Source organism: Sesamum indicum, linkage group LG6, assembly GCF_026168435.1.
Source record: "Sesamum indicum cultivar Baizhima isolate 11 linkage group LG6, ASM2616843v1, whole genome shotgun sequence".
Classification (NCBI taxonomy): Eukaryota; Viridiplantae; Streptophyta; class Magnoliopsida; order Lamiales; family Pedaliaceae; genus Sesamum; species Sesamum indicum.
In genome coordinates, this window is record NC_142662.1 from 4,176,664 (window position 1) to 4,192,738 (window position 16,075).

Consider the following 16,075-nt stretch of genomic DNA (forward strand, 5'->3'; position numbering starts at 1 on the left):
AATTTTAATTTTAGTTTATTTATTTTTATATTTTAAAATTTAAATAATTTATAATGTATTTGTTGGGAATTTATCCCCATAGTGAGCCCGCAAACATATACAATTATTACAGCGGAATACAAACCAATATAACAACGATTACAAATTAATAGAAACTGTAAGAAAAAAACAGATTGCCCAAATCCACCAAGGGACGACAGGCACCAAGGCTAACCTACGCCACCAAGGCACACACACGGCCAACAAGATAACATCGAACCACTCATGTTTACCTATCTCTTTTATTTTTTCCTCACTTGTTTTTCTCTTCTTTTTTCTTCCCAAAGATAGTGTGTAAATAGGGACAAGCTATTGGTGATGGCGCAAAAAATCGAGAAAGAGGGAAGAATATGATGAGGAATAATAAATTCGGCTAAGGGAAAAGAATAAGAATGCAAAGGATTTCAGTCATATAAAAATGAGAATCGAATCGGATAATGGGTGGATTGAATCCGACCTTCTAGGTGGTGGGTTGGGGCTGTGGGCTTTAGACTACTGAATTTGATCCTAGACTAATTTTCCATCAATATTTATTTGGAAATTCGATTCTCCCATGTGTTGGTTCGGTGGTACTAATTAATAGTATATTATTATTTCTAAGGATATTTATTACTTCCTCGATGACATAGAAATTGAATAAATCGCGAAAATTCCTAATGTGATCAGTCTTTCGAGTCGTGCATGTGCTGCAATGGACTACAAAGAAGAAACTGGATTATTGCTTATATTACAAATTATTATTATCAATCACAATTAAATAAATGAATATAAAGTTTAAATTCTAATCACAATTAATCAATATTTATTATGATCTTAGCCATAACTCAACACTGGTCATGGTTTTAGCTATAGTCAAACTATTATAACACTGGGGGAAATATAATATTTAACCATAGTTAATTGTATTATAAAAAATATAACATTTAATCATCGCCAATTGTCATGGTTAATAATAGTAGCCGTAGCAAATGGCCATTGACCATGGCCACACACGATAGTTGTTGGTCGTGATTTTGTGAAGGTGGCTAAAATTTATCATGATAAATATTTTTATTATGACTCTTAGCTGTGATAAATCTTTATGCATGGCGAAAAAGCTAGATTTTTTTTCATTTTTGCATAGGACAAAATGCACAAAACCCCCATTTGTTTTAAAAAATCTGCAAAAAAAAATCCTCCTATTATGAGAATAGGCTAAAAGCTCCCATGTGCTTTGTAAAACTCAGCTCAATTGTCCCCTCTCCGTTAAATTCAACTAACGGTGTTAATTTTTTAGAAAATGACCGTTATACCCTTACTTAATATGTATTATTTCTTATTTTAATGACCGTTGGTTCTTTTTTGATCAAATATTAATCGTTAAATCTAATCAATTAATCTCAACCGTTAGATTTTAAAAAATAAAAGGTTTAAATTCAACAAATTATTTAACTTATATTATATATAAATAATTTAAAATTTTAAAAATATATTATTATTATATTTTAAAAAACACTACCCCACCCGCTGCCCCCACCCCCCTTACCCCCGGCTTCGCTCCCCCCAACTCACCACCATCTCGTCGTTGGGCGACGCCGTTTTATTAAAATTCTCATATCTCCATAAATTTTTTACTAAATTGAGTGAAGTCGGTCTTGTTAGAATCATTTTGAAGAGGCGAATCTGATTGTAGTGGTCTGAAATCGAGATTCGACCGAATGGAGACGAATCGATGAAAAATATGTTCGACGGTCGTGGTTTGAACCCACTCTTTATGATTAATGTAAACTCAAATTGAAGGTATGAAAATATTCATCTTAAATAGAGGATTCGAATGGTATCATTGGCCGTTGGAAATTCGGCAAAAAAGTCGTAGTTTTTTCTTTTTTATTTTTAATTTTTTAATTAATTTTTAATTATATTAATTAAAATATATTTTAGTTGATTAAGAATATTTCAAATAATTATAATAATTAAATATTTTGACTAATTAATAATAATTATTGTAATTAAATATATATTTTAATTAATTAAAAATAATTTTAGATTTAATAATTAACAATTATAAAACTATTTTAATTTAAATATAATTTAATTTAATATGTAATATTAAATAAATAAAATATAATTTAATATTTTAATTTAAATTTAATATGATAAAATTTAATACTTGTATTTTAGGGTGAAAAATAACAAAAGGAAGACACAAAATAAGCAAAAAAGCCCTTTGTATGTTATATAAACTCATAGAAGGGTATTTTAGTTCAAAGTATCATTAAATATGAACTTAAACTGCAGAAAATGACTACCAAACGCAGCAGACGCGCGTCTCCTCCACTTCCCCTTAGTTGCTAACAGAATGGGGTTTTTTGCTGACTAAAACAAAATAGGAATGGGTTATTAGCCTATTCTGAAAATAGGGAGGTCTTTTTTGCATACTTTTTAAAGCACAGGGGGGTTTTATTTATTTTATCCTCAATTTTATATATCGTTACTATGATTTGTAGTCATAGTCGTTAATATTGTAGCCAATAGTAATTTTTTTCTATTAATGCAATGGTTAAAAATAAACAGTCGTAGTAAATAATTATTGACCACATTCACACAACGTTTATTGATCGTCGTTTAATGAGTTTGGCTAAAATGTTTAACAATGACAATTTTAATTTTATTTAATTATAAATAATAATAGTTATTTATTATAATTTTTAGTCTGAAATTATTAAAACATAGGCAACATATTATATTTATGTATTTAGAAGAAAATTTTTATATCCTCAATTGTTTGTGGAAATCAACAAGCAAATCAATGACAACACCTTCATGAAAAATATACTTCATTAAGTAAACACTCCGTACAAAGGAAAAAAATATAATATCAATCACAAAATATTAAGTAATAACCTTACTTACAAATAAAGTAATAATAATTTTAATCTGCCCAAAATATAATTATTAATAATAAAAATTATACATAAAATTATTATTATAAATTATTTGTAACGTATCTATAATGACAATTTAGTGACAATATAAATATTGTGAAACAACTACTTATTAGTGCTGAGTGGTCATTCTAATTAATTCTTGCTCGCAACGATTTCTATAAAATAATTGCCATTATTAATATCATGAAACTTTATATATATATATATACTAGTCATTGTGGCACGTTGTTTCTACTGCATATAATAAATAATTTTTCACGTTTTAAAATATATTATATACAAGTGAAATTAAAATATATAAACATGTACATTACATTAATAAAAAAATAATAATTTATCAATTAATGTAAATTTTAAAAAGTTAAATAAGTTAGTTATTTCATCATGAAGGGCATTTTTAACTTTACAAATAATTGGTGCGGCTTGTCATTAACCTTCATTATGAGTGTGAATGGACTTTTCTTTTTATATTAGTATAAATATACATTTCTTACTTTTAATTTTTAATTAAAATATATTTTTAAAAATATACATTATTTTTTAAATTTTTTATTAAATAATAAGCACACTGGTAAGAGATGACGTGTGAGATCAAAGATCATGAGATTTGGTCCCTGCGTGTTTGACATAAAGGCTATTAATTAATAATGGAATTGGACTTATCATACGCATTAATTATTAATTAATGACTTTGTCATCTGATTCTCATAAATACATATTCTCAATAAAATAATATAATATATATAACATATACTATATACATATATGTATGTAGATATTGGAGGTGGGGATTTGGGTGACGTCGCCCGTCGCCGCCCAACCCACCCAAATGGCACGGCGAGGAGGCCGGTGGAGGCTGGGAGGTGCAGGTGGGGGTGAGGGTAGGGTTCGGGGGACGATCCAGTTTTTTCTTTTTTCTATCTTATTTATTTATTTGTGGTATTTTTATTTTATTAATTTTAATGTAATGAATTAGCTTTATGTCTTTTTTATGTCTAAATATATTATATTAAAAAATTTAAATTTATCTACTGTATTTTATATATATAATATAAATTTAAAATATATCCAATACAAAAATTAAATTAATTAATAACATTTTAATTTTAAACACTTATAAATAATATTAAATAATCAATTTAATATTTTCATATGTAAAATATTTTAATTTGATGTAATAATATGTTTTACATATAAAATTGATGAATATTATTTTTTTGGTATTCATTGTATTTTTTAACAAAATGAAGAATTAATTAAAAACAATATTGACAGAGGCAATTTTGTTTATCTAAAGAGGATAAATATTAAAAGTACATCAGAAAATTATCCCATTTGCATGTCCAGCATGTGTAGATAACTCTTCATTTTTTTTTTTACGGAGAGGGTTGTTTTTGCAGGATTATAATTACACAGGGTTTTTTTTCTTATTTTATTAATACAGGCAAGTATTTAATAATTTTCTTATAATGCAGGGGGTAATATGCAATTTTCCCCACAATTTATGGTATTCGTTCTTAATTATTTTCTGGTTTCCAGAATCAAATAATTAAATCTGAGTAGTTATGACATTATTGCTGCCAACTTTAATGCCACTGAGAGATGATGGGTTTGAATTCGCCAAACAGGTGAGTTGTTATTATATTTTAATGTATTTTAAAAAAATAATATATTATTTTATAAATTTAAATATTATAATTTAAAAATTATAATAAACTAATGTAATTTACGATCAAATAAAATTAATATGTTAACTTAAATTTTAACCACAATCAATCAAATTCACTATGATTTTACGTATAACAAAAGTGTTTAATATAGTTTTTAATTATATCTAATATTTTGACCTTACTTTGCAGAAACAACGAGTAAACAGTTGTTGCACAGTCGTGGTTAATTAGTATTCGCCACGATTTTTTTATTCTCAACTATAGTAATTGGTCATAGCGAAAAGTAAATATTTCTGTTGATGATGGTAATTGTTTATTAATTATAATTTTTTTTATTAATAGTATATTGATTGTTGTAGCAGTAGTCAGTGACTGACGTAATGTGATTGTAATTAATTTATTTAAAAATAAAAAATATATTAATTCTACACCTAATTAATTGAATTAGGAGGAATGATCCGGAACATGATAAAATGCATAGTTTTATTATATTTTTAGTTTATGTCTGTCCTATTATTTCAGTACAAGTGCTTTCTTGTGTAAGTATGTCTAATTTCAAACTTTTTATATATTTCTGATTATTTTTATGAATTTATTTTTGTTCTTACAGATTTTATCTTTTTAGAGAAAAAAGTAATTTTAAATCAGAGATCAAATTACGAACATAACATTGGGAAGGTGTCGATTATAACTTCTCAATATGTATATTTGCAAGATTGTAGGAGAGAAGTATGAAGGTCGTAAGAATATTTAGGGTGTCAAAAGTTGTGTTGTACAAGATATGAAGAGCTAGTATTTTATAGATATTTTTTAATTCAAAGAAAGGCAAGCTTATGGAAAAATAAATAGTGATTTACCTCTTTGTATTTTTTAAAATACTATAATTTTTTCCCCTATGATTTTTAAAATGATGCAATTTATCTCCCTATATAAGGAGGTGAATTGATTTTTTTGAAAAGTACAACGGGATAAAATTGCTATATTTCGTTTATAAGGGGGTAATGCGCTCATTTTCAATATCACAGGGGGTAAATTGCTATTCACCCTTTTTAATTATATAATTTTATGTAAACCATTAACCATGAAATAATCTAATGATCATAATGTATTCATATATATCTGAATTGAAACCGAGTTGGAACGAAATCAATACGATCTGAATAGAAAAAATACAGAATTTAGCCACTTATAAGTTATTTAAATTATTCGATACTTGCAAAATATATATCTTAATTATCACCCATTTATTTGTTAGTGTAAAAAATGTTCGATCTAATTCTCAAATTAATGCTCATAATTAAAAGTTGTATCTACTTTCCTTTTTTTTTTTTTTTAAATTTTTCAAAATAACATCAATTTTGTTGGACTCGGAGTTTTGATGAAATTACAAAAATAAAATGTAAATGAGAAATTATATTTAATTAAATTTAAAAAAAATGAAGTTTTATCTTGGATCATTTTTTTTTTTTAAAAAAAAAGAAGAAGAATGAATGGAGCTTGAATTTTGAATAGAAAGAGTATTGCTCATTATAATTTGATAATTATCATTTTGATCTGGCTTGATCACGCACAATTTAGATCAAGGATCACGATCTCACCACGTCACCACTCCGAATCTGATATCTGAAGATAAAACAAAAAAATTTAAGCTAGTCGGGTTCGTTCTCGACAACGACACTCCGATGCTTAAGTAAGCTTAGGGTCGAAGAAAAAATTAGCGATCTAAATATGCGGGTCCCACTCCCCAACGCGTGTCATCTTAAAAGTTGTCCATGCAATGATTAAGTATCTCCTCAGCTCGCCACTTGTCCGGGTCGCTATATGGGTCGGACCCGATTTATCCTGACCCAAAAAGGATGATCTTGATCCCCAACGATCTACTACCGATGACACGACCTCACCATTTTGCAACCTCAATATTTTATTAGAATCCCCATCACATTTTTATCATCATATTTTAATGATTTTCACCATAAGTATTAATCTCATCCCACATAAATAAAATAACTGTGACTCTAAAATTTTGAACCATATTCATTAGCAAGAATACGTCTTAAAATCCAACTCGTTGATACTTTATTTATTATATTTTATTTTGCACGGAACGAACTTCCTTAATAAGGATAAGGTGGATTGTAACCTGAATTTTGGTGGCCCCCTCAAACATTAATAAAGTCCACGTACACCTAATTAGTGAAGAAATCAAATGATCAAACACGAAAACTGGAGCAATTCATAAGGTATTGGTACTCTTAACTCGACAAATTTGACTTTATTTTAACAATCTTTGGGTTAAATTAAAATAATTAGGAATAATTACAATTTGGTGTAATTATATGTAAACTCTTGTTGTTTGGAAAAGTACATCCAGCACCCCTAGCGTTTGTTTATGTTTAGCAAATAAATTCATTAATTAATCAAAATTCATGATGTTTATTGAGATCGACAAAAAAATTAAATAAAAATTTATATTTACACCTGATTAACTTGTTACTGATTTATAGCAGGTCAATCAGATTTTTTCCGACCAAGCTAACCTTATATATCTTAACTCTAAAGCATGTGATGTGGTATATCTTCATCCTTGTAATGATAGTTTGGTTAGAAAATATTTGTTTATTCTAAAATAACTCAATAGTAAGTCAATCGGGGATAATTTTTTTTATTTAATATTTTTGTTGATGTCAGCAAATTTCGTAAATTGTACCAACTAATGAATCTATTTGGTCGCTCGGAAACAAACGTCAAGGCTATAACTCCTCGGTCATGATTGTAAATGCTACACCGGGTAGGATATATAGCTGATTATTGCATACTCACTTTTTAAAAATAAATTATACGTGACAATCATTAGGTGTTTGCAAGAACAAAAAGTGACATGGAATTAACTTATAATTTTATAGTAGACATTTCCATCCATTACTTATGATTTAAAGGGTTTTCATAATAATTAAAAGTAAGTGTTTATCAGTTGTTTATTAAAAATAAGTTGAAAAAAGTATTTTTTTTACTTTTAAATTAAATTGATCTTTTAAACCAAAAATTTATAAGCAACTCTCTATTCACTTCTGCGATTTGTTATTAAAATCGTAAATATTAAGTTGTTTCTTAAATACTTCAACTTCAACTTTTTTTCACTTTTAATTTTTATTTTCAAGCACTCGGAACTGTAATTAGAACTAAATTTACGATTTTTCTACAATATATACCTATACAAAAATAGAAATTATTGCAATTACCACTTTAATAATTTATATATATATTTATTTAAAATTTTACATTTCCTATTTTCTTCTCAATATGTCTTAAAACAAGGGTTTTTTTTTTATGTTTGTTTGAGTTTGTAAATCAATGTCTCTTTTTTAACCAGAAGTCTCTCATTGGTATTACAAACTTTCCGGATTACTATCTAAGAGCAACATTGTGAAATAAGAGTAATTAGATAGAGACATTAGTCCCTTTCATTCCTAACAATCACAACACCGCAAAAATCTCCTCTAAGAATTTAATGCAGCAGCACTGATGATGAATGCTTTTGTCATTCACTCCACATACATACCAAAATACTGCCTGTCTACATACATAGTCCTGATCATAAATGATTAGGTTTCAAATGACTCCTAATTAAAATTTAATAAATAGTTTAAATTTAGAATCGAAAAATTTGAAATTTTTTAAATTTAACATTAACCGGATAAATTCAAAGATTTTATCACTAAAGATTTGAAATCCACCGATTCAAATATAACCTTTCAAAATTATTTACTTTGACAGATTTTTGCGTTTCTCTAAAGAAGTACAGTTTTTTTATTTCAGCCAATTTGTCCAGAAGATAATTAATTATGATAGTTTGATTTTGGAATAATTAATTTTAGAAAAAATGATTGTGCTGTTTGGATTCATAATTTTATATTTGATTATACTAAAGTTAAATTCTGAAATTAATCTCATTTTTAAGATTAATAAATGAATTAAACAAGGTGCATAATAAGTAGTTAGATAAAAAATATTTGTGTTGGGATTAAAAGTTACAAATTGTAAATTTTATCAAAATGTAATTTTATTTTTAAATATTTAATTTATTTTTTTTATTTATATTTAACTTTCCACTCTTCCACTAACACAAAATTCCATACATAAAGTTCAAAATGATTTAGACAAAAAGAAAGAAACATTGCTGAAATTTTTCGTAAAGTACAATTTTTCTAAACACAAACTCGACTATGTATTTTAAACTATTTTCTTTTATGATGATATACATTTAATTTATAAAAATAATATTTATTTTAATTTTTAATTTTTTTTCTATTTTTGTTACACTATAATAAAATAGAAAATTAACCAAAGAAAAAAAAATATTGCTTAGTTTTATATTGTCCTTAATAATATGTATTGAATTATAATTTTTTTAAATTTCTTTTACATTTAAAAGATTTTATAGTTTTAATAGTGATGATTGTTTTTTAAAAGTTGTATTAGCAAGATTAGTTAAAAAAGATTATGCATAAAATAATTGATTAAGAAAAATCAGCAGCACATGTACCATAATTGACTTAGTGGCGACAAATAATTGTTATCATATTATATTTGGGTTGTTAATATAAATGTGTCATTAAGTATATATAGTGATAATTTTATATATTGCAAGAAAAATGATCGATAGTTATGAAAAATTTGATGCTAAAATCAACGTCGAGCTAATTAGTAAGTAAAATTTTCGTTGCTAATCTATATTATTTGTTACTTGCTTAACTCGTAGCAAGTTAATTTTTCTTGCTAAGTTCATTTGTAAGTAAATTTTTTGTGTTAGATAATACAAATCAACAACAAGAATTTTACTTGTTAATTATCTCAATGCTAATTTTTTTGTTGCTATTGGACAATTTTCTTGTAGTGATGCAAAATTATTTCTGTTAATAATTATATTGTGATAAGATAAAAAAATATATTGTTACTAAATATGTGCCATATCTGATAATTCTATAATTTTCACTTCATATTTTGTGGTCAATATTATTTTTTATTGAAGCAAAATAATATATATATATAATAACGGAAAAAAAGGAAAATTATAATCCACATAAAACAAATACGTGTGCATAATTGTATTAAATACTAATTATTGGTGGACATCCATTGACTTTTGGAATAAAAACATAGCAATGATAAAATCACGTGAAAAATGTTTTCGTCGTATGCACCGAAAAGTGAAAAGGTAACTTTAATCACATTCCACTAATAAAAGAAATATTAACACCACAAATCCCCAAAATAGATCACTTGTAATAATATATGAAAAAAATATGATTTGAGATGGGGTGGTAATCGAGTTGAATCAGATCAGATGTATTATTATTTTGAGTTTGTTTTAATTATTATCGAGTTATAAAATTTTTATTTGAGTTTGATTTGATTAATAATTAAAATTAAATTCAAAAATTTTTTAATTAAATCAAATGTGAGTAGTTGAGATTAAGTAGTTTGATATTTTCAAATATATTGTATTAATTTTTAATGATTTAATCGAGCTTAGATCGATAATTTTGTTAAATGAAAATTAAGTTTAGTATAATTTGTTAATTAAGAAATCCGCCTCAAATGAATTTTTATCAATTAATCTCAAAGTGAATATGAACAGTATAATAAATTTCTCAACTCTGATTTTGGCACCACCACCAAAAACACAACAACTTCAGATCACAGAGATCTCTTACAAATAGTTGCAGAGACCCACCACTAGCTCACACAGAACTTTAGAGAGTGAGAAAAGCTTCATAGGATAACAAAACCAGTTACTTTTGACCGAGGGACAAACCCCCTTTTAAAGGGGTGGAGAATCGGTGGAAATGGAAGGCTTGGGTGGCTTTCCAAAAGCCATTGTGTTGGCTTTTCTTACATAATTTATTCTCGACCACTAGTAATTTCTCATCAACTCCGACCATAGTCTCATTTTCATCATTAATGTTGTCCAATAACAATTGTTGTGCCGCTTACAAATGGAGTTATTCGAGTGCTCCTACAAGAAGAAAGAGGACGGGGTTGGAGCGGGCCGAGGGTGGCGGAGATGGCTGTAAGTAGCTACTTTATTGATATTATTCTTTAATAATTAATTCTTCATTTAATAAAGTACTAACAATTTTGTTTGTTTTACGGGACACGATCCAAAATATGCTAGAGGATCATCAGCGCTAGCCCACGGCCGATGACCTTAGTGCCCCTGCCTAGTCTTAGGCTTCGGTGTGATGATAGAGCAGCAGATGTGGCTGGCTGCAGTCGAGGGCAAGAACAAGAGCCGAGTATTCGGTCTTGGTTCTATGGCCCACGTCTCCAGCCGCACATTCAAATCACCATCGCCACCGCCACCGCCAAACCCAGCCATGGAGGACTGCATCGGCCATCTCGAGACGATGATGACTGACATGATGGACATGATGTGGAGCGGGCCTCCTCGTCCACTGCAGCACGGCCTCTGATGAACCCCCTGGCTGAGAATCAGGACGACATTGACGAGGATCATTTAGATTAGTTTTTTTTTTTTTTTTATAATTAATTTTTCATGTTAATATAATATTTTTACTGTTTAATTTATTCATAATATTTATTAAATTACATTATTTTATATTTATTCAATTAATTAAATTTATAGATAAAATTAATTCAAATTTCATTAAATTAAATTAATTATGTCTAAAAATTTATTAAAATGTATAGATTTATTTATTTATTCAAATTTATTAAATCTATTAATAATTTATAAAAAATTAAAAATTCAAAACTTAGGAATAGATTTAGTAATGCTAAAGAAAATGTTACAAATTTCATAATAACCCATTCCAAAACCCATCCCAAAAATGCATACCTAAACTGGATGAACTGTTTGAAATCAAATTACTAATCAGTATCTAATATGTGTTTCAAATTATATAAATTATTCCTAATTCTATTACTAAAACAGTTCTACAAATGTGTTTCAAATTCAATAACCCGTTTCAAAAAAACTGTTTCAAATGTCGTTCCTAAATTGATCACAATTAAAAAAAATAGTTTCAAAATTAAATCATGAGTATTACAAATACCTTTCCAAAATTTCGCCTAAAAAATATAAAAACCCGTGCCAAACCCCGTCCCTAACCATTCCACTTCCTAAATCAAAAAAATTATATACTAAATCGATATTAGGAACGATTTTCATTGATTGATGCAATTACCGTCCCAAGTTCAAACAGTTTTCCATAAATTGCTCCTAAATTGTTGTAAGGTCAACTGCAGGGACAGATTCCCATTCGTTCCAAAGTCCGCTCCAAATAAGCTTTGTGTTCTTGTATCCATTTCAAAGTATAAAAGAAAAACGTTCCAAAACTCGTCCCAAATTTCGCTTTTTTTTCTAGTGTTAATATATAAAAGTTTTAGAAATTGCTATTTGCAGACTACAGGAGTTTGTTGTATCCTAAAACTGAATTATGATAGCAAATTATAGTGGTAGCAATTATCACTTTAAAAAAATTGTATATTGTTGACGCCTCAAATCTAAATTCATTTTACTTCTTTCTTGTTTTTTAACTTTCGTGACATTATTATTATGCATATATTACTGATTGTTAAAAATAATAAAATAAGAATTAGTTTTTTATGTTATAGTCCAGTTATAAAGGCAATATTAACTACACAAATATCGGAATTATTACTAATAATAATATACGAACAAAAAATGATTTAACTATACATATAGTTTTCTTCTGGAATTATATTTAAATTATCAAAATTATAGAATAACATATATGAATAACAACCCAACAATAATGCAAATAAACTGACAAAATCGTACTCACAATTATTATCACAAAGTTATTATTACAAATCTCTAAAAATGATAACTTACATATTATATCTTCATGCATGTTCTTAATTTTCAATAGTAAATATTAATTGTAGAACAAGTGAGAGGTTGGGGTTCGAATTTCATAAATGTAGACATGTGATCTATTTTTTTTATAGTACTGTCTTGTTCTTTATTTATTCTAAATATGTTTGCTAATTTATATATATCAATGCATTGAATTATCGTTTTTGAGTTTAAGTAATTGGAATCAGAAAATGGAGAAAATAAATTAAAAATAATAACAGAACGTAATATAAACAAATTAAGCCAAAACAAAACTTTTATTACTCAAACTTGATTTGATTTCTTGTCATACGTGTTTGTTTGAATTTTATATGATATTACAGGAGAGTAAGTTTGAACCAGCTGTAGGAGGGTGTTTCAACCACTTAAAATAAGTGTTCATCAATATTATTGAAATTAAGTTGAAAAATTCTATTTTAATTTATAATTTATAGTTTTTAATTTGTTTAAATTAAATTAATTTAAGGAAAAAATTATAAGTAATTTTCTATTAACTTTTGTATAAGTAAACTATTTTCTGAAAATACTAAAAGTTCACGTTTTTTTTTTCTTTTTTCTATTTTTTACTTTTATTTTTAAATATCTCAAAGCTTGGCTACTATTTTTTAATATACAAGTTATCCCCATTACCAAAATGGGAAGCTATTGCAAACACTTCTTGAATTAAATTGATCATAGCTCAAATTTAAACATCGTAAGAAATATACCATTTAATCATAAGTTTATAATTAATTATTATGGTTAAAATGAATACCAGTAGTGCATAATTATTGACTACGACTACATAATATTTGTTGGTCATGATTCTTGCAAATGTTGTTAAAATATTATGCTGATGGGTATAACCCTAATTTTGTCTGAAAAAGACTGTTTTACCTCTGGAAGGTTTAAAAATTGCAATTTTACCCAGAAGACCCGTATCTTCCTAATTGGGCTGGGGTCGGGTCTCGCGACCCACCTCCAACGATCCAGGACACGTGGAAGATATCTATTGGGTAACAGAACCCCCTCCCCCCGCCCTTTTACCATAAAATACTCCATACTTACTGTATTTATGGTACGTCGTTTTTCACTCAATACTTTACTTTAGACCTCTTAGGCTCGCTAGCTCAACATCTCGACAGTGACCTGCTTATTTGTGATTTTAATACCAAGTATTGATTTAAATATCAGAAGGTCTTAGTTGGAGGCTACCCCAATAAACCTAATGATCTGCTTCTCTTTTCTTAGGGCTCTTGCATCAGATTGGGAGCGGTAGTGACCTCGAACCGCTTGGGGGATCTATTCATCCGACCAGGGAGGTCGCATAGATTTCGACCCAATCTTTTGTTGTGACTAAAATCCATAAAACTTTGTTATAATGGATGAGCTAAATAATTTTATTTAATTATGATAAATAATAATTATTTACCCTAATTTTTAATCAATAACAATTAAAATGTATACAATAGTAAACTTTCTTATAATGACATCTTATGGTATCCTATAAATACAATCAGCGAATCAAACTCAAACTATATTCTAAATTTTAATAAATGAAAAATGAAATCACTCCCAACGAATAAAAAATAAATAAATCTTGAAAATTCGGTACTTCCAATTATTAATTTCTGCGATCTACCAACAATAATTGGGATGACCAAAATATTTTAGGGGAAAAAAGAGAAAAGAAATGTTGACCCCGTACGTGTGAAGGGTCGAGATCCAATCCATGAAGCAGTAGATGAGGATCGGAAGCATCCCGGAGAATTCATGTGAAATTGTAAATAAGTAATAAATTAAAACCCAAATTGCCATATTTTATTTTCCTTTTAATTAGGTAAACAAACAGGCAATATGATAACGACAGCGTGTGTGATAATTGTTTCTGGTGGCCTATAAAGCAGCACAAAGCCATCATCTTGTGGCTGCTGTGCCCAATCTCTCTCTCTCTCTTTCTCGGCTGCTGCTGTGTGTTGTGTGTGAGAGAGAAAGATTGGGAAGACGTGGCCACTCTCTCTGTGTATAAATACTCCAAACCCTCCAACAAATAAACCTCAAAAGAGAGAGAGAGAGAGAGAGGAAGTGTGTGTTTTAGAGAGAGAGGGAGAGAGATGGGAAGATCTCCTTGTTGCTCGAAAGTGGGGCTAAGGAGAGGACCCTGGTCTACCAAAGAAGACACCCTTCTCTCCAATTATATCCAGCAACATGGTGAAGGCCAATGGCGTTCTCTCCCCAAGAAAGCTGGTAATTACTCTTCATTTTTCACTGCATTAATTAACTCTGTGTTTCGTTAGCTTTTGTTTTTGTGCTGTGGAAATAAGTTATACATACAGCTGAAAGTGTAGCTGCAGCGAGAATTTAGAGTGTCTGAAAATCAGAGTGAAAGTAGGAAAAAAAAATGTTGAAAGTGGAGTTATTGGAAAGACAAGCTGGTTCTAACTTTTTTATTTGAATCAGCTTAATTTGAAGTTTTTAATTACAGGGCTGTTGAGGTGTGGGAAGAGCTGTAGGCTGCGGTGGATGAACTATCTACGGCCGGGGATTAAGAGAGGGAACATAAGCGAAGACGAGGAGGATCTAATCGTACGCCTGCACGGGCTGTTGGGAAACCGATGGTCCCTGATTGCGGGACGATTGCCAGGTCGAACGGACAATGAGATCAAGAACTACTGGAACACTCATCTTCTCAAGAAGTTGAAGACCGCCGGAATCCACCCCAAGCCCCACAAGGATCTTCCTAAACCCACCAGGAACAAGAAGCCGGCCGCCGCCTCCGGTGGAGGAAAGAAGAAAAAGAAGCAGAAGAAGACCGAGAAGTTGACGACGGCCAGCGGAGCAGAGGATATTGGTAATAATGATAGAAATGGATCAGAAGAAAATATTATTAGTAATGATCCTCCCAAGACGAAAGTGTATCTACCGAAACCGATTAGAGTTTCGTCGGTGTTCCCCAGGACCAGCAGCTATGACAGCTTGGTGAGTGGGTCGTCGAGCACCGAGGGCGGCAGCGTAGGGGCGGAGAAGGCACCGGAGGTAGCGTCGTACGTGCCGGTGCCGTGGCCGCCGCTGTTCGAGATAGAAGATGCGGATTACGGGATGTGCGACGGCGGCGATGATTTTCTGGGGGTGGGTTGTATTCTGCCGGTGGTCCACCAGCAGTCGGATTCGATTTCCGACGAAGTGAACATGTGGGAGAAAGTCTATGATGAGTATCTGCAGCTTCTGTAGAGTGAAAAATATAAATAAATAAATAAACAAACACAATGCTGCAGTGTTTAATGATCATTTTGTGTGTATTAAGTTTGGTAATTAGTAATTAAGAGTTGTTGGGGTTCCTTTCTTTTACCTTTCTCCCCTTAATTAATTAATTAATTAATTTGTGTATAATTAAAGAGTGTTTGGATATTCATTTCAAGTTAATCATCTGATGAATAAATATCGATTTTTCTTATTTAATTTGTGCTGTAAAATATTCCTCATCTCATCTCATCCGAGTAGGCCATGGTTATTATTATTTGTACGAAAATATTTCTTATCTAAAGAAACATGCACAA

General features: G+C 29.2%; 1 protein-coding gene across 2 annotated transcripts; it reads left to right on the top strand.

The window, feature by feature from the left end:
- Positions 1 to 14,435: 14,435 nt before the first annotated feature.
- LOC105179114 (uncharacterized) lies at positions 14,436 to 15,866 on the top strand. 2 transcript variants are annotated; one of them, XM_020691237.2, is made up of 2 exons: positions 14,436 to 14,765; positions 14,979 to 15,866. In XM_020691237.2, exons 1-2 carry the CDS (start codon positions 14,727 to 14,729, stop codon positions 15,747 to 15,749), a joined length of 810 nt encoding a protein of 269 aa, XP_020546896.1. In that variant the 5' UTR covers positions 14,436 to 14,726; the 3' UTR covers positions 15,750 to 15,866. The 2 variants fall into 2 exon arrangements, with proteins under 2 accessions (XP_020546896.1, XP_011101013.1); XM_011102711.3 differs by having other exon boundaries at positions 14,437 to 14,765; positions 15,004 to 15,866.
- The last annotated feature ends 209 nt before the right edge of the window (positions 15,867 to 16,075 follow it).

What these genes read in the sequence shown, in the direction of transcription:
- LOC105179114 (XM_011102711.3), top strand. Translation starts at nt 14,633, where the DNA reads ATGGGAAGATCTCCTTGTTGCTCGAAAGTGGGGCTAAGGAGAGGACCC. An exon ending in TTCTCTCCCCAAGAAAGCTG is followed by an intron (nt 14,766 to 15,003) that starts GTAATTACTCTT and finishes TTTTAATTACAG; the next exon opens with GGCTGTTGAGGTGTGGGAAG.